We start from the raw sequence: 25,695 nt of genomic DNA, 5'->3' as shown, positions 1-25,695 counted from the left end.
TTGGTTTTTCATTCTTTTAATTTCTCTTTTTTTATCTTTTCTTAATTTTATTTTTCAATTAATTCATTAACATTTTATTTCATTTTTTTTTATCTAAATTTAATCCTTATTCTTTTAATTGCTCTTTTCCTTATCCTTTTTTTTTTTTTAGATTAACTTAGATCGCAAGTTAGTTAAGTTAACTCGAGGTGACTTATATTTTTTTCAATGTTATTTATTTATTTGACATGATCCTTTTTTCTAGGTTATTTTTTTAAAAAATATTTTTTTAATCTAGGTCTCTTGTCGTGCGTGGCAGGTTAGTAAAGTAAGCCCAGGCTTGACTCAGGTTTTTTTCTTCAGACATTTATTTTTTAAAAATAATTTTTTTTTTAATTTTATCATTTTATATTGGGTTATTGGGCCTTGAACTTTATGGTTTTTTTTTTTTTTTTGCTTTCCATTCTATGGGGTATCCTAATCTCATATTATACCATGTTTTCATTAAGTTAACTTAGGTTAACTTAAGTTATTATCATCTGAATATTTTTTTATGTTAAAAAAAATTAACTCGTAGTATGGCGTGCACAATATATATATATATATATATATATATGTGTGTGTGTGTGTGTGTGTGTGTTTGTTTTACATGTTTGTTTAATAGCCCAAGTTTCTCTGTAAATTAAACATCTATAGATAGATAAAGACCTATGAATAATGTTAGTTATGGCAATCACAATCATGGAGCACCATGTCACATTCGCCTTCCTCTTTCATGCACAAGGAGTATTTTATGTAGCTAGTGGGTTATCATTTGCAGCTGCTTTAGAACTACTTCTTCAACCCGCCTCTACAATGTGATATGACCAAGAACAGTGAATGAGCTTAATTTGCAGTTTGTGGAAGACTTCTTTTTATGTGGAAGAAGGGAGTCCAAGTGAGGAGGCAGAAATCATGAAAGCTTTTGCTTTTTCTTTCTCCTTTTTCTCTCATCTTCTTCGGGAGGTTGGTTTTGTTTATGTCTCAAAGCAAAGTTTCTCCTTTTTAGGAGTGGAGTTTCAATATTCAGACGACCCCTGCATTCTAATTTCATTGGTAAAATTGTCTATGAACTTCCAAATTCCAGGCCAGAATTTCAGTTGTTTAGCATTGATAGAGTTGCTTAGCAAGATAGCAATCTCTCGTTGCTTATTTCTGCAGTCAAGGGCAGGTTAAAGGCTTGAGTTAGCTATTGTTTCATAGGTTTTATTAATATTTTTTAATTAGTTTTATATAAATTTTTTTTATAATTTTGAATTGAGTTATCAAAAAATTTAAAAAATTTATATGGAGCTTTTTAATATAATATTTTAGTTTGGATTAAGATTTTAAATTTTTTTTAAAAAATTCTAAAATTTAATGAAAAATTATAATTTAACCAGTTTTTGAGTAGGTCATCTCCTGGGATATTTTATCTTGGACCAACAATTTCTCCTGTGGATGGTTCACAACATGTGTCCATGAATGAGTAGAGAGACCTTTAATTTACTGAAACTTAAGGATACAAATATATTTACTAATTAAGACCACACGTGCAGAAGATACAAGTGAGGTTTTTTTTTTTAATTTATTTGTATGGAAGAACTGCCTCGTTCTCAGGAAAATTCTGATGTCAAATACCATCTGTCATTAATTATGTGAAGTTGTTGAAGGAAGGATTGAAATGGGAGGTGTAAGGAACCCAGTCAGACTAACTGGTAAATTACCAGTCAAGATTAGCTGCAAACCGAGTGGAATATTTGATAAAATTATGCTCCAGCTTTTCAGAATCTTTTTCGAGGACAGAAACACACTAGTTTCGCCTTGATATTTATTTATGACTCCTTCCAGTACGTGCTCCCATGTGTAATGGTGTTTCAGCAAATTTTGCAGAAAATGAATCCATAGCATATGCGACGGGGACAGCTAACTGGCACCTGAGATTTACTAGGCATGGTTGCACCAGACAATGATACCAGGTTTGCATTGCAGTTTCACAAATGACCATTATTAATTTTCAGGCCATAATGGTGGTTCTGGCTAGGACTTTTAGTGCCCAGCTATGAAGCTGCAGCCTTCACCCGTCACCTTTGGCCATCATACGAATATAGAGTTCGAGATAATCATAGGCCTTTGGAGATAGAATTCTAAAATCAATACTGCTCCAAAGATTGTCATTTTTTCCAAGTTCTGCAAATATCTGTTTCATTGGTAACAGTTCTAAGTTGCAAACTAGTATCAGCAGACTCTGCGCCAACATCTGCAACTTTTTTGGTTGCTTTGCTAGTACTGGGAGGGAAGAGAATCATTGGCCTGCTGAAGTCATGTTAAGGAAATTGTTTATGCCCACCTATGGTTTTTTTTCCATAAATCTCATTATAACAATAAGGAAATAGAGGGAGAAAAAGGATAGAGGAGGTGATGGTAGGTGCATGAATTATGATGGATGGGAGAAAACTATAGCAAGATATTGGTAGTTTGTGCAAGAACACAGCTTAGTTTATTAGAGATTAGGACAGTGGCCTAATTCATATCACATTGCACATAAATTCGGTCTCCAGGACAGTCTCGGATGTTTACGCCCTCATGTGGCATCCCTATTTGACTTTGTTATTGATTTGAGTTTCTTTGTTAATGTTTTCCCAGAGACAATCTAACCTTCTGCAGCAAGCATTGTGGTCTAGGGACTCTGTCCCTATTCTCACGTTGAAGTGATAAAAAGGTCCCGAGTGCTTCTTATGATTAAAATGGAGGTGAGTAATAGGCTTATTATAATCTTCCACTTACTCCTCAGTTAAGGCAAATCCATATCATAGGTAGGCTAAAAGGGACCCTGGTGCATTTTCTTGATTATAGAAATCACTGTATTGCTCACCACAAAAAGAAATGCTGATATTTTAACAGAGAAATAGACCAGCAGAACAAAGACTAAGGTTGAAGCATCAATGTCTGGTTCATAGTTGAACTATGATTCAGAGTTCACAATCGAGTGAAATCTATTAAGAAATTAACAAATCAAGGAGGTTTTTGGTCGGTTGTGATTAGAATACAACTGACAAAAGCAAGGAATATTTTTCCAGCTTAAAGAATCCATTGGACGGTGAAAAGAAGATGTTCTTTATGCTTTGACAAATCTGTCTGATCTTTTCACCTCACCACGAACACTGTAGTTATCAGTATTGAAAATGATCCTACAATACACAGTTGCGAGAAGGTCAAAACTTCGGCAAATTGCTAATCAAGAAAGCTGTTGTATTGAATTAAAATCAAACTTAGTTACCATGAAAATAATCAAACAAATGAATACAATGATTAACAGTTTCAGAGGCTACTTTCAATGCTGTTGCATAATTAAGCACTGGCCTTAGGATATGCTTCGTCAATCAGCAGGGGGGGTGGACTAGAGAGATACTGCTTTAGGCTGCCCATTTCGTTGGCTACTTCTAGCATGCTTGGTCTTGTTGAAGGATTGTTTTGAGTGCAAATAAGACCAAGCTCAATCAATTCCAAGATTACATCACTCCATATTTTGTTATAGTATACCGGCATGCCAGATGGAGCAAACCTAAGCACTGTTTTATCAACTATGGGCTTGAGCTTGTCGGGATAGTGGCTCTTAATCCATCCATGCAAGCTTGAACCTTCATGAAACAGAACATCTGTGGGGCGTCTTCCGGTTATAATTTCTAGCAGGAGGACTCCAAAACTGTAAACATCTCCTTGCGTTGAAGCACGCTTTCCCATTCCGTATTCTGCGTTGGATCAAGTTGACAAGGAAATTAATAAACATAACAAGGTCTTCAAAAATGTTCTCTCTTTCCATGAGGAACATTATAAATCATTTCGTGATTATAAATAATGAAATAATACTACGTTGTTGCAGAAACTAAGTACATACCAGGGGCAATGTAGCCGACAGATCCACATAGCAATCCATCAGTTGAGCTAAAGGACACTGAATCATCTGTTGGATTACTGTCATCAGCACCTTTAATCAATCTTGCGATTCCAAAATCAGTTACCAAAGCTGTCATGTCTTCATCTAGAAGAATATTGCTTGGCTTGAGATCACAGTGAACTACTCTAACAGGAGAATAATGGTGCAAATAGGCCACCCCTTCAGCCACATCATTACATATGCTCACCAACTGAATCAAATCCAACCCTGTATTTAGTCCATGACTTGGGTATAAATGCCTTTCCAGGCTCCCATTTGACATGAGAGGAAGGACAAGAGCCTTAAAATCTGGCTTGCTGCATATTGTGATGATCTTGATCAAATTTCTGTGTTTGGCTCTTTTTAGGACTTGGCATTCTCTTTTGAAGCTCCCTGAAATTTCTCCAGCTGTCTTTGTATCCAATACCTTAACAGCTATCCTTGTGTTGTCTTGAAGAACTCCCTTGTAGACATGGCCAAATTGGCCTGAACCTATCAGGCTTGAAGCGCTAAACCCCCCTGTAGCTTCAATGAGATGTCGATATGAGATTCTTGGATGCTTGAGGTCTTTCGTTTTGTTGTCCTCATCTTCCAAGTCACCTCGATTGAATTTCTCCATTTGCCTTTTGAATTTTGACCTGAGAGCGAGGGGGTATGCAAATATGCATAATAAGGTAGTAGCAAACAAAGACAGGAGGACAGGTAAAACAAGTGAATGATGAGCATGTTTCCTCCGGCAGTTGGGCATGCCCTTTATTTCACCGCAAAGGCCTTCATTGCCTTGGAAAGAATCTATCGTCAGAGAAGAAAATGCCCCCTTGTTTGATGTGTTTCCAGAGAACTTGTTGAAAGAGAAGTTGAGATGCTTGAGAGTTGGTGATGCCTCCAGAGATTGTGGTATATTGCCACTCAACTGGTTTGAAGATACATCCAGTTCCTTAAGATAGGGTAGCTGTCCTATTGTAGCTGGAAGAAGACCTTCTAAGACGTTCCCTGAAAGGTTAAGATGCTCTAGTGCAATGCAGCTTCCAAGTTGTGGCGGGATCGAGCCAGAGAGATTGTTGGAAGATAGATCGATTGCTAGCACCATGTCCATTTTACTTAGCTCTAGTGGTAAAGGACCATGCAAGTGATTGCTCGACAGATTCAAATACAACTTCAAGCTCTTGAGTCCTGCAACTTCACTAGGAATTATCCCAGAAATCTTATTTCTAGAAAGGTCTAGGATCTCCAAATTGACACATTGTCCCAAGCTTGGTGGTATGGTTCCTGAGAGCTGATTTTCATAAAGTAAGAGTCTCCGTAGCTGTGAAAGGTTGGCAAAACTGTCTGGGATGGGGCCTGTAAGTTTGTTTTTTGACAAATCAAGAAGCCCCAAGTGGGAAATGTTAGCAAGAGCTGCTGGAATTTCACCAGATAGTGAATTGTTTGACAAATAAACCCTCTCTAGTTTTCCCATACGACATAGTTCTAGAGGGATGGTACCGTTCAAAAGGTTACTAGACAAGTTTAAAAGGGTGAGATTGACAAGGTTTGAAATGTGAGGAGGGATAGAGCCATAAAGAAGATTCTCATCTAGATGAATCTGTACAAAATTGGTAGAAAGATTACCGATAATAGGAGGTATCTCTCCGCGAAGGTTATTTCCGGCTAATTCAAGTTCTTGAAGGTCAGAAGAATTAACTAAAGAAGCAAAAAAGGGTTCAAGATTGGTGTTACCATCATGGCTAACGAAGTCATTGTAAGACAAATAGAGGAACTGTAACTTTGGCATTTTACGTACAATCTCTGATGGCAATTCCCCCGTCAGCATATTTGACTCCAAATCGAGCCATGTAAGATTGGTGGACTTAGAAAGTGCTCGAGGGACCCGACCGACTAGTCTATTCGACCAAAGCAAAAGAAACCTCAAAGCACTAAGCTCACATTCATTCTTCAAAGGGATTTTTCCAGTTAAAGAATTGTTAGAGAGGTCCATATACTCCAGAGAAGAGGACCCATTGCAGAAAAGTGGCGCAGGAATATCACCAGCAAGCCTGTTACTTCCCAAATCAAGATATACTAATTGGTGAAGAAATCCCAGCTCCTCGGGAATGTTTCCTCCGAGAAGATTCCATGATAAACTGAGCTGTCTTAACTGGAAAAGATAGCCCAACTCTGCTGGAATATGGCCTTCAAAGAAGTTCCTTGACAAATCAAGAACCAGCAAAGAAGAAAGATTCGCAAGAATCGGAGAAATCCTGCCGTGAAGTGATAGGCCACTAAGGTCAAGCTGTATGACACGATCACTACCATTGTCGCACCTGACTCCTGTCCAGTGGCAAACGTGATTGCTTGAAGAGTTCCAGCTCTCAAGTGCACCTTCAGGGTCTAATACAATACCTGACCTGAAAGAAAGCAATGAAATTCTATCCTTAACAAGCTGGGGACTTCCTTCCCCAGAAACCACTACCAAAATAATGATCAAACAAAGGAAACTAAACATGGAGAATTTACAAGAACCCATATTGATTCTTTTATCCCTTCGATCTAGAGAGAGTCAGAAGAAAATGGTTTCAAAGGTAGGAGGAAGCAAAGGGAGGGAGTTAGTGGAAAATGAGCAATCCACAACCATGGCCTTAAGATGTTATATAGCTTTGACATGTTCAGTATAAAGGAGCTTTAGGCTTTGCTGGCTAGATAAATTTTTTTGTGCCCAACTGCCGTCGAAGGTGTGAAATGAACGTTTGGAGCCTAGCGAATAGCGTACAAACATGTGTCCACGTGAGAAATGACACCTAAGCAATGTTACAAGGTGTATAGTGTTGGTGCTGTACGTGTCAGCTATATGCCTAACATCGTAACACCTTGTACTTCGCTCAAATTAGTGGATTATTGGTTGTAATAAAAGAGAAAGATAATTTTAGGTTAATAGAGCATGCTCGAGGGATGGTGTGGCCTTTTGGGTGATTAGGATTTCGGTACGTTTGTCGGCTAGATAGTGGATTTGAGACAGAATGGAATGTGAACACAAAGATTAAAAGAAGCATAATATGTCGTTTACGTGTCTTTGATTGGGTAATATAGCACTCATTGATGTAATTTACAAACTTTTAAGGATAGCACAACATGCAGGTAGATAACCTTGAAGGAAAACAATGATGCTTCAATGTGGTATTTGGAAGTGATAAACTCAAATTTATTGTGTTTAAAAACTTTTTTAAAGGTCTACAAATCTATTGTTTTAAGCAATAAGCCAAAGCAGTAGTTCTAATGAACTCGATCTAAGGGAAAAACTCAATTGTCATGGGCTTGGTTTTGAAAAAAAGTCCAACTTTCATGAGTTCAACTAAATTTTGAATTTTACACTTCTAAGTGTATAAAAATCTTCTAAGAAATCTACCATATTTTTATCTCATAATTATGTTAGAGATATTTATATCTTATTAATGCATATGCCAGGTATGTTTTCTCTCATTAATGCATGAGTAAGAGATATTTATCTCTCATTAAAAATATCAGGGCAAATTACACTCTAGCACTTTCTCTCCATAAACAGACAAGACTTATAAGCTATAGATACCTCATGAATCCTTTAGGCTCTAGGTTCACAATCTTCATTCTTTGCTGTATGCATATTTTCAGAGTATATTTCTCTAATATATATCATTTTCTTCTCTCTTTAAAAACATACTTAAGCATATGAGAGTCCTCAAATCTACAAAAAAAAAAAAAAAAATCTTTTACAAGTACCATCCACCAGCCACTTTGGCCTACCAGGTACTGGTTACCAGCCATCTTAACCATAGAGAATGGATCAGATTGTTAGAATTAAGAGATTAATCGATTATCCAACATATAAGTCTTACTCCTAAATTACTTGGATTTTTTTAGATATCATTATTGGAGTCGTCTAAGTTAAATTGAACAAAAAGTTAGTTCATTCGTGTTTCTTAAAAGCTCTTTTCATAAATGACGAAACCCTAACACAACAGTAGCTATACCAATAACTATATTTATGGCTATGCCAACAACATGTCAATGGCTAAGCCAACAATTATGCCTAAGCTATGCCCCACATGGTTATGCTAGAGGTTACGTCCATGGCTATGCTCATGAGACTATGCTAGTAGCTACACACGACTATGCTCAGGTCGATGCCCACAATTATGCTTATGACTATGCCTAAGGCTACGGTCCACGACTATGCCTCAAGGTTACGCCCACAAATAATTTTTATGACGGCTTGTACACACTAAAAGATGTCACTAGGACTTAAGGGCTTATATGATACACAAATGATAACATTATCCACTATAAGTATATTCTCCCTCACTCTTGGTAGACCAGAAGCCTCTCACACTTTACCCACAACCTTTTAAGGATAGGATTGACTTAGTCTTTATAGTGCGATAACACAACTCTCCTAAGAAATGATGGATCTGAATACTTTCTAGTACGATAACATAACTCTTATTAAAAGGGATGGATATGAAGTCTCCCTAGCGCGATTGCACAAATATCATTGGAGTGGATAGATCTAAAGTCTCCCTAATGCAATTGCACAACTCTTATTAGAAGGGATGGATCTTAAGCCTCCCTAGTGCGATAACATAACTCTTCCTAGAAAGGATGGATCTAAAACCTTCTTAGTGTGATTACACAACTCTCCTTAGAATGGATGGATTTAAAGCCTCCCTAATGCGATTGCATAACTCTCTTTGGAAGTTATAGTTACAAAGCCTTTTTAATATGATAACACAACTCTCATTGGAAAGGATGAATTTAAAGCCTATCTAGTATGATTGTACAACTCTTTTTAGAAAGGATGAATCGGAAGCCTTCATAGTGCTATTATATAACTCTCATTTGGTCCTTCATTTATGCCCTTTAGATATTTTTCTAAATATAGGTGTAGATATGGGTATGTCGCCTCCGTTTCTTAGAAATATTTCTAAGTATAGGCATCATCATGGGTTCCTCTTGGCCATTTAAAAATCTTCTAAGTATAAGACTCACCCTTTTTTGATCCCCACAGTCACTTATAAATTTTTCAAGTATAAGGCTCACCCTTATCGGGTTCCTTTCAATCTCTTAGAAAATTTTCTAAGTATAGACTTACTCTTCTTAGCTTTTCCCTCCATCCTTTATAAATTTTTCTAAGTATAAGCATCGACATGGGTTCATCCCCTTCTCCTCTTAGAAATCTTTCTAAGTATAAGCTCCTCTTCCATGAGTTTCTCCACCTATTAGAAAACTTTTCTTAGTATTGGTTCCTCTATGATTCCCCTATCCATGCTTAGAAATTCTTTTAAACTATAATGTATGTACACACGGCTTCTTTAATACATTACCTGGGGTTTGCACTTCTCTTCTCAATGAATAAAATTCAACAAACTCATCTTACTATGTATTTTTACAAAGTCTTTAGGTATAAATATCACAAAGACTTTGGGGTTACTGATAAACTCCAATTTAACAGGCCTAAAAACTCCTTCAAAAACCCAAAAACTTATGGTCTCAAGTAATGTGCTCGAGCTCAGCCTAGGAGAAAAGCCTAAACCTCATGAGTTCAGGCTTAGAGAAGAGCCTAATGTCATTGGCTTAGCTTAAAGGAAGATACCAATGTCATACGCTCATCCTAAGGGAAGAGCCAAATGCAATAGGCTTAGCTTAGGAAAAGAGCCCAGCCTTCATAAGCTCAACCTTGAGAAAGAGCTCAATGTCATGGATTCAACTTAGAAGAAGAGTCTAATGCCATGGGCTAAGCTTAGGGGAAAATCCTAGCCCTCATGAGCTTAGCTTAGGGGAAGAACTTAGCCTTCATAAGCTCAACTAAATTTTGGATCCTACTTTCCCAAAACCTTAGATGTATAAAAAAATCTTCCAATGGATCTACCTTATTTCCATTGCATTAATAATTGTGTAAGAGATATTTATCCCTCATTAATGCATATATTAGGGATAGTTGTCCTCATTAATGCTTGTAAAAGAGATATTTATCCTTCATTAAAACTATTAAGGTAAAATTACAATCTAATTCATCCTCTCTATAAAAAGATAAGACTTCTAGGCTATAAATACCCTATGAATGCTTAAAGCTATATATTTTCAGTATTATTTCATTCTCTCTCTAAAAAAAATACTTAAGCATTTAAGAATCCCTAAATTTATCAAATGGGATCTTTTACAAGTATCATTCAATGGTCGATAACTAATACCAATGGAATATTTCATCGCTATATTGTCAAAAAATTATTGACGGATAAGGCGAAAAAATTTAGTTGCTAACTTCATCGCTAAATCCATCAAAGAGCCTAAAATATCCTAACCGTTATGTGACTTTCTAATGAAATAACATCCTTTTTGCCAAAAAAAATCACCAACCTATTTGTTTTGTCCATCGATGATTTCATCAAAAACTTAGTAAATCTTTTTTTGAGTTATTAGGGTATTAAATAAAAAAAAAAAAACAACAATTAAACACAATAAAACCAACCAAACACTAAATTTACTGAACATTAAAATTTTATTAATTCAATGTTCATTACAGTATTAATTTTGTAATAATAAATACAACACTATACAAATGAAGGTGAAGGTGAAGGTGAAGGTGTGGGTGGAGGTGGAGGTGGAGGTGGAGAGGAGGAATCCTGAGCCAAAAGGACCGAAATGAAGAGAATAACATGAAGATGTATATTCCATCAATTTCTTCCAATTCTACCTACTTTCTTCTTCTAATATGACTTTCATCACCATCATCATCTTCTTCTTTTCTAATTTGGCTACTCGCTCCTAGACCTATTCTTAAACCCTCGACTCAAATTCCAGCTTTGATTGGCTTAGGCTGGACTATTGTTTTTCTAGAGTTGAAGTAGTATGAACCCATCTTATTTCTCTGACCAATGTTATAGGCATCCTATATACCTGATTCGTATCGAGTCTATCAGTTGCTTTAGCCTCCAACCATAATCAAAGATCATGAAGCAGATGGGTGAAAATGTCTTCTCCATGTTTTTCAAACATTGCAGCTTTGCATCTTTCCTATAAAAGATAACAAAAAAGTAAATTATAATTAAAATTTTTAAAAAATTAGATGAATTCAAAAAAATATTCAACAAATGCCTCATCTCTGCTATTTACAAAATTTTTCATCCATTCCCCCTTATTCACCTTACTTATATAAGTCTCCTCATATAACTCTATCGGTGCATGCTCATGCCCAAGTTATTGTTCCTACAATATAAATATGTTGCAAAAAAATAACAAGTAAACATCGTATTGAAAGATAAGACAAAATAATTCCGAAATTTTACCAAGCGCTTTGCATGATTGACAAGTGGGAGCAATCCACTAGTGTGCATGCTCACTGAACCATGTGTTTTGTTATTTCAATTTTGTGACTAGGATCATGATCGCCTTCCAAATTATTTTGATGCTAAAAAATCTTGAAACTTCTTCCAATTATCCTCTATGACTTGACTCGCTCTATACTTCTTCCATACTTCAACGTCATCAAATCCAACTTAATTTTTTGCATGTTTATGGGCATCATATCACAAATCATGTAACCTAGTACAAAAACATTTGTTAAGTATAATTAAAATAAAATAAAACTACAAAATATTTCAATAAATTAACCTAAAACATAAATGAAATGCAAAAAATAGGTGGGTTTGCTTACTTTGTGTATTGAAGTTTCATAAAAAATTTCCAACAATCGATGTTGACACTACTACTAATAGATGTAGATGAGGATTGGGGTGGCCGACATTGTGATAAAAGGAGGGGTTGGTTTCTAGAGAGAAGAAGAAGAAGAAGAAGAAGAAGAAGAAGAATGACGATGGGGAAGAAATGTACATGTTACTTAGGGAACTATGTGATGATGCATACTTGTCAGAGGGATTTTCTTCCATCTTAACACGATAAAGGTAGATGATCTCACAAATAAATATCACGGGTAGTAAACCTTTAAGAGGAGATTTAGGAAATATATATTATGATGGTCACGGGTATGAAATTTGACTTCAAGTATGAAAATACACTTCTAAATTGTCATGGTAGTAAAATATATTGCATGTATGTTGAATTGGCATGTACGTATAATCCATTGATGGTAGTATCAAGACAATGGAAGTAAGAATAAAGTAAAGGGTTTGTATCAAAGAAAAAAAGTGTAACGACCCGGTATAAGTTATGAAAGAAAGGGTGTCTGCTAGTATATAGCCAGAGTGTCTAAGGCAAGATTATAAAATATTATTTTGAAATCTTGCATAGTATTGTAAATTACTCAGGATATCTTGCCAATGAATAAACTGGGAAGAATGAACTCATTAATGTAAAGAAAAAAAAATATTATGTCATTTTGTATAGGTGTTGAACTTGGAATGATGAAGTAAATTGATGTATGGATTCAATATTAAATGATTGATGTCATTGTATTCTTATGTGGTATATATTTGATTTTAGGTGTGTCTCAAACTTGAGCAGAGTAATAGATTGTATATATATCCTTTTAGTTTATGTAATGAAAATAAATAGACATGCTAGATTTCTCTTGATATGAAATAGGTGCTAATCTTTTGGTGATGCACACAAAATTAATATTAGTGATGCAAGCAATTTAACTTTTGCTTTTTATTATTATATTGTATTTCAACATTCAATCTACTCTTGTATATTAAATTAATTATACATGTAAATAAATATAATGTTTCTTATATACATAATTTGTTAATGTTATTTATGTGGAGTTGTTTTGTATGTGATGTACAAATTGGGATAGATAACTTGATAAAGAAAAGGATGTCTACTCTTGATTTATGTTGTGAATAAATAAAGTTCATGATAATTGAACAAAATAAGATTGTAATGGTGATATGTATGCAAATGTGATAACTTGGGAATATCTTGTTTTTAAGGAAACCTTGTTGGCATTTCAATAAAGTTTTAATTGACCTTAAAGAATTAAGAACCACGGGTTATCGAACTGTAATTTTTTTTAAAAAATTACATTGCTTTTCATTGAATTCAAGTTATAATGCCTCTAGACACAAATTTTAAATTTTTTTACTTCAAGAATAATTTTATCATTTTAATGTGGTTTTGAAATATTAAAAGATCGATTTATCCCAAATCAATATGATAATGACTAATACATCATATGAAAAGATAATTTTACACTTAATAGCTAGTTATTTGGGTGTTTTTACGAGGGCAAAATGATTATTTTATTATTTCATAGTAGCAAATGTTTTGGTTTACAATCCTTAAAAATTTTTTTATTACAAAAGTAAAAAAAAAAAAAAAAACCCTTAAGATTTTCCTATTTGACACCCTATTTTCAATTTATTCCAAAACAAAAAATATGTATTAATTAGATTTTTAATGTTTATATTTTCCATCAATGCTTGATATAACTTCTGCTTCTACTTTTAGGTGTTTTTTAAAAATGTTTTGGCTTGAAAAAAGTATTAAATTGATGTTTTTTTAATGGTTTTAATGTCATAATATATATATATATATATATATATATAATTTTAATTTATTTTAGAATAAAATATTATTTGAAAAAAATCATGGATCACAATTACAAACACCTTAAATATTTTTATGCAAAAAATAGTGTTTTTTTTTTTTTTTTAAAAAAGAAAATCTATTGAAAATACTAACAAAACTACAGAAGGCTCAAATAGACCGATTGAGAACTGTCTACGACTTCGAAGGACTTAAAAGATAAAATATTTTTGTGTACTATATTAATAATTTGATAATACATTAGGGTTTAATTTAAAGTTCCCTAAACAAACAAAAAGTTGGATACTTGGAGTATGCAATGTTTCATTACGAAAAGAAAATAGCCTGCTGTATCTGTGTGGATGGGCTGGTAGCTATTGAGGTTTTAGAGAGGTTTGATTTTCATAGAAGTTGAGCTCTCTCTGTTCCCTTGTCTTCTGCCCTTCTAAACCCAACCTTATCTCCACTCTCTCTAGCAGAAAAAAAATGGCTTCCACAACCCCTTTCTCTGTTCAACACCCAACATGGACAACATCAAAAACTCTTAAATTTCATGAACCCTACAAAAACCTCCATTTTCTCTCTAACCCGTCTTCTCATTCTCTTTCCAATCCTTCTCTCTCTTCCTCTTCTTTCCCTCTCAATCCCAAACTTTCTATCCTAAACCCACCACTTCTCTTTCACCCTTTACATGATTCTTCTCATGACCGTCTCCTTGAAGACTTTGAAATCCCCACCATTAATAACCACCAAAAGCTTGAAACTTTGATCAAATTTGACCAAATTGTGCATGGAGAGTCTTCCAAAAGAGTTTTTATTCGAGACTCACCTTGGATTTCAGCTCTTTATTGGAAGGGTACGCGTAAAATAGCCAATAAAAAAGTGAAGTTAGAGTTAAAGGATATTGAGAAGAGGAAGTATAATTTGTTAAGGAGGAGGCAAATTAGGGAAGAGACCGAGGCGTGGGAGAGAATGGCAGAGGAGTATACGGGGTTAGTTAAAGAAATGTGTGAGAGAAAGTTGGCACCTAATTTGCCTTACGTTAAAAGTTTGTTCTTGGGGTGGTTTGAACCATTGAAAGAGGCTATAGAGAGGGAGCAGAAACTGGAGAAATCGAAGAAGCAGAAGTCGGCATTTTCTCCCAATATTGAATTGTTGCCAGCTGATAAAATGGCAGTCATTGTTATGCATAAGATGATGGGGTTGGTGATGGTGGGCCATGAAGATGGGTGCGTGCGGGTTGTCCAGGCTGCGGTGCAGATTGGTATAGCTATAGAGCAGGAGGTGAGTGTTAGAGTTGCTGTATTTGGCTATCATTTCTAACTTAGTATTGGGATGCGTTTGACATAATTATTTGTGCTCTTGATTTTAGGCTGGAGGGTATATGGTTATTTAGCTAAAGCTGAGTACTTAATATCCATATAGTGTCTTGTTAGTTGTAGGGATGTGGTGACCATGTTGAGGTACTAGTTAGATATTCTGTTTGAATAATGCATCTTGGTGTTTTTAAGCTTAGATACGTGTAGGAAACATTAAAGTATTAAAATTATTTTTAACATGCAAAATGTTACTGATATATAGTATATTGATTAAAAAAAAATTAACACCACCAACTAGAAATGTGATGTTATATATTGTAGTCCATGTTTGTAGACAGATTCAAGGTCAATTAAGAGTTAAGACTTGATGTTAGGTTCGAGTTGATAAACCAAACTTGAAAAGTATGAAACTTGATAACAGGCTTAACTTGAGCTACCCATAATGAGATGAAAAGTTACCCTGCAAAATCTATTTCAAACATCAAGCTTGATAATTCTATCTTTGAGCTCCCAGTTCTCTGCCTCTATCAGGTTAGAATTCATAATTTCTTGGAGAAGACGAAGAATCACCAAAGGAAGAAGACAATGCATGATGTTCAAGAGAGTATGGACAAGGAGAAGGAGATGCTCAGGAAACGTGTAAATAGTTTGATTAGAAGGAAAAGGCTCATGGAGGTCCAAAATCTGGTGATACAGGATGAAACTAAACCTTGGAGTCGAGATAAACAAGCTAAGGTTTGTAGCCCGCACCATTTATTTCAAAAGGGCTAATTGGGCCCCTTTCTCTATTTAGTTTTGATAACTTTCTGGATTGAAGTTTTTTCTTTCTGTTTTTGGTTTCGCCTTAACTTTCTTCTTTTGTGTCTTTTCCCCCCGCCTAGTTTCTAATGCACAATATAATTTTGCAGCTTGGAAGTCGTCTAATAGAATTATTAACTGAAACAGCTTATGTACAACCCCCAGTTGACCAGTCAGAGGGCATTCCACCAGATGTTCGACCTGCATTTAGGCACATATTTAAAAGTCTAACAAAGAATCCAGGGTGAGACTTTATTTTCTATTCCCTTTTGTAAGCTATTTTGTCCAAGCGCTCCCTAAGCAGTTGGTAATTGTCCAGTGTATCATCCTTATACATATCAGTTTAGGGTCTTCTTAGGGAATTGGTTGCGTAAATGAGCACTGGCCAATATATGATTTATAGGTTCTTCATCTTGGTTTCTGTTTGACCATTGACATTCAAGAGATGGCTGTATGGTTGATTATTAGTCCATAAAATTTATTTTTCATATATGTGGCTGTTTGTCATAAGTTTCTTAGGAATGGTTAACAGTGCATTTTTTTTTTAATTTGCTTCTAATCCCCCAACCCTTCAATCTTGGTTCCATATGTTTATGATTCTCATTTTTATCCATTTAGGCAGAAAACTGTGAAGAAGTATGGGGTTATAGAATGCGATCCCCTCATCCTCACAGGGCTTGATGGAACGGTGAGTGAAAACAAAACATCTCTTTCATTCTGAACATGAGGATTTTAGTGTACTTAAATTTAATTTCGATTAACAAGGTTATTCTGCAGTTACCTACCCATTTAACCCCCCTAGATAATTCTCAACAAAGTTAATGCATTTCTGTTACTCATTTCCATATTTCCATGCTTCTTGTTTTTCTTAGCATAAATGTCAGCAATGCATCCAATTGATCTTACCATAGTTCATTTGACATCTCAATTTTGGTCCCTTGGAAGAAAAGGAAAATGGTTTCTGGTGGTATAACTTATCACTTACTTGGTGTGTAGTTCTGGTATAACTGTTTTCAAATCTTTATTTTGACTCCACTCAAAACATCTCATATGTATACCTATGAATTTGGGGAAGGGGAATGGGTGCTAGTATTGAAGATATTAAATGCATATCTAATTGTGACTTTTAGCCGTAGGACACTCTACTAATATATGCATCTATGTTCTGATGCAGGCTAAGCACATGTTGATTCCTTATTTTCCAATGCTGGTGCCTCCCAAAAAATGGAGAGGGTATGTATGAATCAGAGACGATAGATAATGTAGATATCTCATACTCTTTTTAGAAAGATTGCTGTTATCTTCTTATGAGAGGCTGCTAAGGTCCATAGATATTATCTTAATTATAAAATGAAAGTACAGAATCTTGACTGACCCTGGCATGCTTTACCTAGCCGACTTTTTTCCTTTCGAAAAATAATGTGAATATGGACTGCACATGGTTTCTATGTTATTTTGAAGCTGTTCAAAAGTTTTATAGGAGATTTATATTGAAGCTCCTTGCAGGTATGATAAGGGTGGGCACTTGTTCTTGCCTTCATATATCATGCGCACTCATGGATCTAGGCAGCAACAAGATGCAGTCAGGAGTGTTCCTGGGAAACAGATGCAGAAAGTATTTGAGGTGAGCGATGCTTATTTTGGTTCCCTCCTTGCTCGTTTTGTTTCTACTCTTGCATAGAAAAAGAAGGGTCAAGCTTGGCTGGCTAGAACTTGTGCATTTGTTGTGGACCAGCTGCTAGGTCTTGAGCATTTGCCAAGTGCACACACCTGTCCTTCATGATGATTAAATAATTAAAGCACATGATCCAAAAATATTGAACAAATAAAAAGTTTAATAATAGATCAGATCAACAGGATACTGAAAGATTATGTAATATCCTAAAATAAAAATACAGTTTAATGAATGTAAATGAATTGTCCTGGGATTGTGTTAATGTAGCATATATGCACAACCAATAGTTTGATAGTGTAGGTTATTCCATTATTTTTACGATAATTATGTACAACATGTTCATTCAAATATTAAGACCATCAAACTTGTGCTGTTGAATCTCAGTTCCAACTTATGCTTTGAACTCACGACTGATTTTATTTTACAGTGGCATTTTTTTTATAAGAGAAGTGTTTATATAGAGACACTTCCTGTGCTAAAAGATGACATTTAATCTTGCCAGTTAACTGAAATTTATGCCTGGGTCTGAAGTATGCTGGTTGAGATTCCTTGTCTAATGGCATGTTGTTATGTTTCAATCAAGCCACTGCTATGGTTTTGTTCTCATGAAGCTAACATATGACTTGATTCCTTGTCTGATGTCGCATAAACAGGCCCTGGATACACTCGGAAATACCAAATGGAGGGTGAACGGAAAAGTGCTGGATGTGGTGGAGAGGATATGGGCGAGTGGTGGTAACAATGCAGGCTTGGTCAATCGAGGAGATGTGAGAAAGTTGAAATTTCACTTAAATAATTTCTTGTGCAACAGTTGGTTATGTCAATTGCATGGGCAATGGGATCATTTGAAAGTTAGAACATACAGTATGCAACTATTTTGATGGCTTCTACATTCATTTAGTTTACCTGTGATAATTTGATTTGGTGATCCTTGAAATCTCATAGACCACATGATTCTTGTGAAATAATCTGTCATGCATTAGGAATCTTGGTGGTTGGATGTGATGCCACAAGCAAATTGCCCTTTAGTCAATTACCAAAATAAGATCTGTTACTTTCTTATGATATTAATTCACCATTTAAACAACTTGACATTTATCTGAATTGTACTTAATTGGGTTTCAGATTCCTATACCAGAGAAACCATTCTCAGATGATCTAACAGAAATTCAAAGGTGGAAATGGAGTGTGAGGAAGGCAAAGAAGATAAATCAAGAGAGGCACTCTCAAAGATGTGACACTGAACTTAAGCTTTCTGTAAGATCCACTTCCTTCTCAGTTTTCAAATTGACAAGATGTCTGATTTCTGTATGCTGCAAGATTGTGTTGTTGATTGAATTGATTCGTTCATAGAAACAAAATGCTGGCGAGTTCTTATGCTCAAGAATCAAGATATTGGCTTGATTGACAATCTTTAAATCTATTGCAATAATTTAAAGTTTCTTACTTCATATACACTTAATAGCTCGAGTAACCAGATAAATGTTGAATTTGCACTTCTTGCCTAATAACACGCATATACAGGCTTTACATTTCATTTCATTTCATAACCATGGCTTATATAGGTTGCTCGAAAGCTGAAAGATGAGGAGGGATTTTATTATCCTCACAATCTTGATTTTCGAGGCCGTGCATACCCGATGCACCCACATTTGACTCATCTAAGTTCCGATCTTTGTCGAGGAGTTCTTGAATTTGCAGAAGGAAGGCCATTAGGGAAGTCTGGGTTATGTTGGTTGAAAATACATTTAGCAAACTTGTATTCTGGTGGGGTTGAAAAGTTGTCGCATGATGGCCGTCTAGCATTTGTGGAAAATCATCTAAGTGAGATATTTGATTCAGCAGAGAACCCTGTCAATGGAAAGCGCTGGTGGTTAACAGCTGAAGATCCTTTCCAGTGCTTAGCTGCTTGTATTAATCTGTCAGAAGCCTTAAAGAGTGCGTCACCACATACTGTCATCTCCCACCTGCCAATCCATCAGGTAAATCCTTCACCATAAGCAAATGCAGCAAAAAGAAAATTTGCTAAAAAATAAAAATAAAATACTATAAACACATTTTTGAAGGATGCACTTCTTTTCAACAATTGTGGGGAAAAATGAAATAAACATGCAAATATTACCTGATTGTGCAAATATCTGCTTTCCCGCTTATCTGACAGACTGTTGTTGCCATTACCTTTTGAAACCAGCTCTCCTAGTCAATTTGAAAGATTGTAGCGGAGAGCTTAGTTGTCACTTAATTATTAGGATAATAATTTCTATTAGAATGAAGTAAATTTAGATGAAAACTGTCATTTCTATCACCAGGCATGAATCATTGTTCAGATTTTTTTTTTTCCATGTACTTAGGACATAAAGTGTAAGATTTGAATAATTGATCTAAGCCATTTTCAACATGGCTGAATTTGTATGGGATAAGAAGTTTGAATTAATAACCAATGCCACATGTGCAAAGCTCTTAACTGTGTAATGTTTCAAGAGCTTTCACAGGAGTTCTCTTAGTTGATAATTTAGCAAGATTGTAGTGCCTTACTTCCTGAGTTTTGTTTCTTTCATCTACTAGGTGGACGTCTTGTACTATTTCTGGTTTTGTTTCCTCACTTCTATTTGTTGTTCTAAAAAGAACACATTTCTTATGGAATGTGACCACGGTATATTCTCTCATTTAAAAACTTGTGCATTTGCATTATTGATTGATTTTTGCTCATATATTTTAAATCTTATGCATGTTGTAACTTTTGTTTAAAAGCATCTGGTACACAATTGCTTTTTAGTTCTACTTCTGAAAAAAACAAGCTAACACAGAAACCTCCCTTTACTTGTTATAGGATGGCTCATGCAATGGTCTACAGCACTATGCAGCCTTGGGAAGACACAGTGTAGGTTTACTCTTTCTTTGTTTCTTTCTTTTTTCTTGCATCATTTTAGAAAATAAGAAAATAATGGAAAAATTCATAAGTATTATCTGGTTGAAATGTCACCCTGGTAATGTTATTTTGTGCAAGAAAAAACCAAAATGATGCCATTATTGGCCCCAAAACAACACCCCTATCTGGTTAAAATGACATCATTTGGGTTGATGTTTGAAGGAAATGAAAGTACTTGGGCGACATTTGACTTGATAGTTTCAAATGTTTTACTTTAACTCTAAGGTAATCAGAGGGGATTTTTTTTTCTCTAAAACAATACAAATTGCTGTACTCATTATGATTATATAACCACTATTTGGTGTTAAAAAATATTGTTAATCAGTTAGGGTCTACCTTAACCCCTTCAGACTCATTTATGTTTCATTAAAGCAAGTTTGGATACAGTACATGAATCACCTCTCTGTTGTTATTGCAGCATGACATTATAGGCACTTTCATTGTCCTGTTACCGTCTCCTTTAAAATGATTGAAGATACCACTTTCTGGTTACAATGCCTTTAAGAACAGAATATTAAGAGCCGTAAACTTTATGTGATTCCTGACCCTTACTTGTTAATCATGTGCTCATGTTGCTTATCACTAATTCCTTTAGCCACCTTGGCTGTGTACTTTTGTACCAAGCTTATTCTTCTCCCATCTCTAAAAATGTGGAATGCTGAAAATAACCAAAATTGAAGTTATTTCTCAACCATTCTGCTGATTCATTCATAATTTTAAGGCATGCTATCCAAAATTTGATTGATCAAAACTGCATCCATGAATACCTGAAATCCTTCTCCGGCCTCCTATAATCATTTATGATCCAGTGGTATTGGATATAATAATTCCACAATGATTAAATTTCCAACTATTCTCTCTGATGCAGGGAATCAGAATTGGTTTGAAATAGAGTGCTGTTCTTAGGCTGTGCAATACACAATAATTCATATATTTTCTTGCATTTTGAATATACGCATCTTCCACTTTTCTGGTTGATTTGAACTGAGATTATGCATTCTCGTCTTCTGATGCTTTCCAGAAAGAAGCAGCAGCAGTTAACCTAGTTGGTGCAGAGAAACCTTCAGATGTTTATTCAGAAATTGCCGCTAGGTATTGTAATTTTCTCTACAGAACATTAACATGTTGTCAACTATGAATTTATTTCTGCATGACTGTGCTTGTCTTTATGGCACTATTTGTATGTGTGCATTTGATATATATATTTGCACAAAATGAGAATGATGAGATTTTTGCTGACAGGGTCCATGAAATAATTAGAAGAGACAGCAATAAGGATCCTGCTACAAACCCACATGCTTTATTAGCCAAGGCCCTAATTGATGAGGTTATTCTTCCTTTTCTTACTTTGATGTTCGGATTATCAACTTTTTTTAGATAAGAGAAAATTGTTCAAAAAGTGAAAGGAACTACGAAGAGGATAAGCCATCCTCTCACATACTGAAGCTTGATGGATTATCGTAATTTTTTAATAAAAGCAATCATTTACTTCTCAACTTCTTTTGACCAAATCTAACATTTTGGAGCTTTTCAGGTGGATCGCAAACTGGTTAAACAAACAGTGATGACTTCAGTGTATGGTGTCACTTATGTTGGGGCACGTGAGCAGATAAAAAGAAGGTTAGAGGAGAAGGGTCACATCACAGATGATAGACTGCTCTTCAGTGCAGCCTGTTATGCTGCTAAAGTAAGCATCCAGATTCCAGCATGTTTATAAGGAGAGTATTTTGCTTTTCTAGGATATGGTAAAATTAATTGGACTTGATTTCTAGAAAATGTCAACGAAAAGTTGATGACAGTATCTAATGTCAACTAATGTGAGATACTCTAATCCTGATGTATTTTAGCTATGTGTAATGTATGCTGTGGATTACATGTTCATCTCACCATAGGCACCTAAAATTGTGAGGTGATCCTTATCTTGAATCATTTTCAAATTTACTCACTCACTCTTCCATAGGTGACATTGACTGCTTTAGGAGAGTTGTTCCAAGCTGCACGTGATATAATGGGCTGGCTTGGTGATTGTGCAAAGGTATGTCTCCGTCACATTTGTGTGTGAAATTACATGGACCACCCTTATATTAATCAATAGTAACATTTTATTCAAGTATATTTTATTGCTTGACCTTGAACCTATTTTAGGTTATTGCTTCAGAAGATCAGCCTGTGCGGTGGACAACTCCACTAGGTCTTCCTGTCGTGCAGCCATACTATAAGACTCAACGACATCTTGTAAGTATTAAATCCTTGCTGCATTTTTTTGTTTATTAGGTGCAGGCTGCTATAGATTAATATTCCAGTACGAAAGGTTCCTTGCTTTCATGGTGTTCTCACTTTAAAAATGTTCATTCACTAAACTCTTTATTGCTGGTAGAGGATTTATGAAATGGCTGGTTAAATTATGATAATAGGTAGGATATTTTTTGGTCATGTTAAAGATCCTTTTCCCTGTTGGGATCCTTTCTCACAGCACTGGAAAAAGTTTGTAGTGATGAAACCATTGGTTGGCTATGAACTCATGCCTTGCGATTATGACATTAAATATCACAAGAAATGAATGGCATGATATTTATGTCAGTTTTTTCTCCTGCACAAAATATGGCATGAAATTTATGTCCTCTGCATTCCCACTCTCTCTGCAAGTGTGTGTGTGTGTGTGTGTGTGTGTGTGTGTGTGTAAACAGTCAAGCAACTAAATTTGGTGTTGCAGATAAGAACTTCACTTCAGGTTTTGGCCCTGCAACGGGAAGGCAGTTCGGTAAGCTTTACTCTGTTGTCTTGCTTTCATCCCCTCTTTCCTTTCTAATATTTCATGCACTCACATGTAAACATCATCATACTATTACTATCAGGTGCAGGTTAGAAAGCAGAGAACTGCTTTCCCTCCAAATTTTGTGCACTCGCTTGACGGCTCACACATGATGATGACTGCTGTTGCATGCAGGGATGCTGATTTACGTTTTGCAGGTTTGTCTTGCAGTCTTTAGTATATGAAGCTTAAACCTAGTGACTAGATTGGAATTGACATATTGTCATGGTGTAGAAGACTAGAAGCCTTCTATGTCTTTGATGAATGAAGAAGTTGAAGAATGTCTTTTTCAAACAGTCCATGTAGAGCTATTATTTATATCATTACCTTTTATAGTTGGGTTAACTTTTTGTTCAAGTTTCGACTTGTTCTGTTTGTTGCAAACAATGTGGTAGGAATTAATTTTCAACTGTTTAATGATAATTGAAACTTGACTGATAAACTGAACCTTGCCATATGGTTTGAACTTGGCAAACATTTAAGCCATTTATTTTATTTTGTCCATTAAGCTCCCAAAAGTTGCTAATTTAAGCCTAGTAGAATGTTAAGCTCCTATATTCTATTGACTTTGATACAACAATGAACAATTAATGCAATTCTTCATATCTCTGTAGCTAAGCCAGCTTAGCCCTACTGCATGCCCGAGTTAATGTTAGTTTTTCATTGGAGCTTTTTTTGTGGTCTGCTAATTTTTGTGAGTTTACTGCTACTAAGATGAACCTAGTTCTTCAAGTCATCCTTTCTTCCCTTTAACTTTGATTTCTTTTGAACTTATTCCATGTTACCATAAGTGCAAGTCATTGCATTATCAGAAAATCACATGAATTTATCCGTACTAAAACCTATTCAGGGTGTTATTATTCATCTTGTTTGACTTGCACATAAATGTGCTATGAGGCATTCTGGATAAGAAATGTCTACTTATGAGGCTATGATAGTGCAGTTTCAAATGATGGCAAGTACTCCTAATAACTTGAGTTGAGAATCCAGAAGTGTTACTCAAGTATGAACAGTAATGTGTATCACAGTTAATTTTGTCATTGTATAGTTTCCAGCTATCATAGCACTATCATCTGTAATCCCCACATCCTTATGAAGTGAACCTCCTTTTGCAGGTGTTCATGACTCTTTCTGGACACATGCAAGAGATGCGGATTTGATGAATAGGATACTACGGGAAAAATTTGTGGAGCTTTATAACATGCCAATACTTGAAAATGTGAGTGCAGTGGCGTGTGATGACCCAGTTTTTCTCTCTGACCGACATGACCTAATAAGCGAGCATTTGTCATTGTCTTCAAAAGGAACTATGAATTATTGTGTCTTTATAACAAGTAATTTTGGAGGCTATAAACACTGAGTTGATCTTTAAAATGAAAGAACAATTAACAAAAAAGAAAAGGAGCCTCAAACATGCAACTTAACTAGAATGCTGGCTTCTCCCAGCTTCCCAATAGCCAGATAACTGCTTGGCATTAGTTTTTCCTTTTTGTATTTCAAATATAAATCAACTCAATTATGACATTGTTTCATTTATTTATTTATTTTTATTAATAGTATTGTTGACCTGTATAAATAACTTGGATTATCCTCAGTTACTTGAAGACTTCCAGACGTCATATCCAACATTGAAGTTTCCATCTCTGCCTGAGAGAGGCAACTTTGACTTGCAAGAAGTTCTTAGATCTCCATATTTCTTCAACTGAATATTCATCAACTGTAAATCTGAAGCATCATATTGGCATATTGCTACCTTTGACCATGAAGTTGTCAAGAGTTTCAGGCATATTGTGCAGAATTAAGCTGAAAGTTTGAAGGACAGTAAAGGTGGTGAAGAGATGCCTGGTGCCATCGGTGAGTCTATGATCTTGAAGATTTTCAGAAGAAACGCCCTTGTACTGTAATCATGCCAACCCAGAAATGGTCATTTCTAGCTCAGAAGATGAAATCACCCAACGGCTCATTCCTGTATGCAAAGAGGGAAACTCTAGATATGGTTGGATCACAAGAGTGTCAGATTTCTATTCATGGTTAATTTCTGGAGACCAACTTAGATGGCTACATGATTATGTTTCGATCATTCTTTTTTTTTTTTTCTTGTGCTGTGAGCAGATCAAGAGAAATTAGGTGATTTGATTGTTGCAAGACCAAGTAAAATCTTATTCTTCTTGATTCTTTTTTTCTTTTAATCATGTACCATTTCTTCTGTAGATAGACAAGCATAGGAGAGAAGAGCCTGTTATATAGTGGGACCAAGCTCCATGTAACATTCACAAGCTGCTTGGCAACCCATGTAAAAGTTTTCCCTGCATAATGGAATGAAAGTTTGTTTCATCAGAGTAGATTGTTTGCTGCCCTGAAAATGGGTTTGTTTTTATGTTTCTTCTTGTACATGACTCTGCTCTGCGTCTGCCATCTCTTTACTTGAACTGGAAAAAGGGAATGGAGTTCAATTTTAAGGACTACCAGTTCTTCATTCTGCGGCTCTTACTTTGGAACATTGTTAATCAACATGATGTGGTTTCAAAAGCATCTCTTGGCAGTTTTATCAGAGATGATTCGTTAAAACTATGCTTATCGGATTTTATTATCCGAGAAAAAAACTATGAGCTGTGGTAGACGGCTGAAATTCAAGGAGGCCACGTATTTAACACTAGAAAATGCTCCAGGGCAGCCGCAGTTACTGAAAAGGCTACTGGTTTCACTGTGGTGTTATTTATTGTTTGTGAATTT

General features: G+C 35.4%; 2 protein-coding genes across 5 annotated transcripts; one reads left to right on the top strand and one right to left on the bottom strand.

Moving 5' to 3' along the window:
• Positions 1-3,348: 3,348 nt before the first annotated feature.
• Positions 3,349-6,440, bottom strand: LOC118043905 (putative leucine-rich repeat receptor-like serine/threonine-protein kinase At2g24130). The gene is made up of 2 exons (XM_035052019.2): positions 3,896-6,440; positions 3,349-3,749 (listed from the first exon to the last, which is right to left on the bottom strand). Exons 1-2 carry the CDS (start codon positions 6,438-6,440, stop codon positions 3,349-3,351), a joined length of 2,946 nt encoding a protein of 981 aa, XP_034907910.1.
• A 7,282-nt stretch (positions 6,441-13,722) lies between these two features.
• On the top strand, positions 13,723-25,299 carry LOC118043906 (DNA-directed RNA polymerase 3, chloroplastic). 4 transcript variants are annotated; one of them, XR_012170166.1, is made up of 20 exons: positions 13,724-14,713; positions 15,280-15,483; positions 15,657-15,790; positions 16,165-16,234; positions 16,721-16,779; positions 17,053-17,170; positions 17,875-17,988; positions 18,347-18,478; positions 18,787-19,203; positions 20,052-20,102; positions 21,172-21,242; positions 21,393-21,477; positions 21,685-21,837; positions 22,111-22,185; positions 22,296-22,385; positions 22,864-22,911; positions 23,006-23,120; positions 24,078-24,181; positions 24,558-25,089; positions 25,174-25,299. XR_012170166.1 is itself a non-coding variant. In XM_035052022.2 (19 exons), exons 1-19 carry the CDS (start codon positions 13,916-13,918, stop codon positions 24,666-24,668), a joined length of 2,934 nt encoding a protein of 977 aa, XP_034907913.1. In that variant the 5' UTR covers positions 13,723-13,915; the 3' UTR covers positions 24,669-25,299. The 4 variants fall into 4 exon arrangements, 3 of the variants coding, with proteins under 3 accessions (XP_034907913.1, XP_034907912.1, XP_034907911.1); XM_035052022.2 differs by having other exon boundaries at positions 13,723-14,713; positions 21,393-21,462; positions 24,558-25,299; XM_035052021.2 differs by having other exon boundaries at positions 13,723-14,713; positions 23,012-23,120; positions 24,558-25,299.
• Positions 25,300-25,695: the final 396 nt, after the last annotated feature.

The sequence above is a fragment of the Populus alba genome, chromosome 6, assembly GCF_005239225.2.
Source record: "Populus alba chromosome 6, ASM523922v2, whole genome shotgun sequence".
Lineage (NCBI taxonomy): Eukaryota > Viridiplantae > Streptophyta > Magnoliopsida > Malpighiales > Salicaceae > Populus > Populus alba.
Note: the sequence above shows the minus strand (reverse complement) of the source record. Positions and strands in the feature narration are given on the sequence as shown.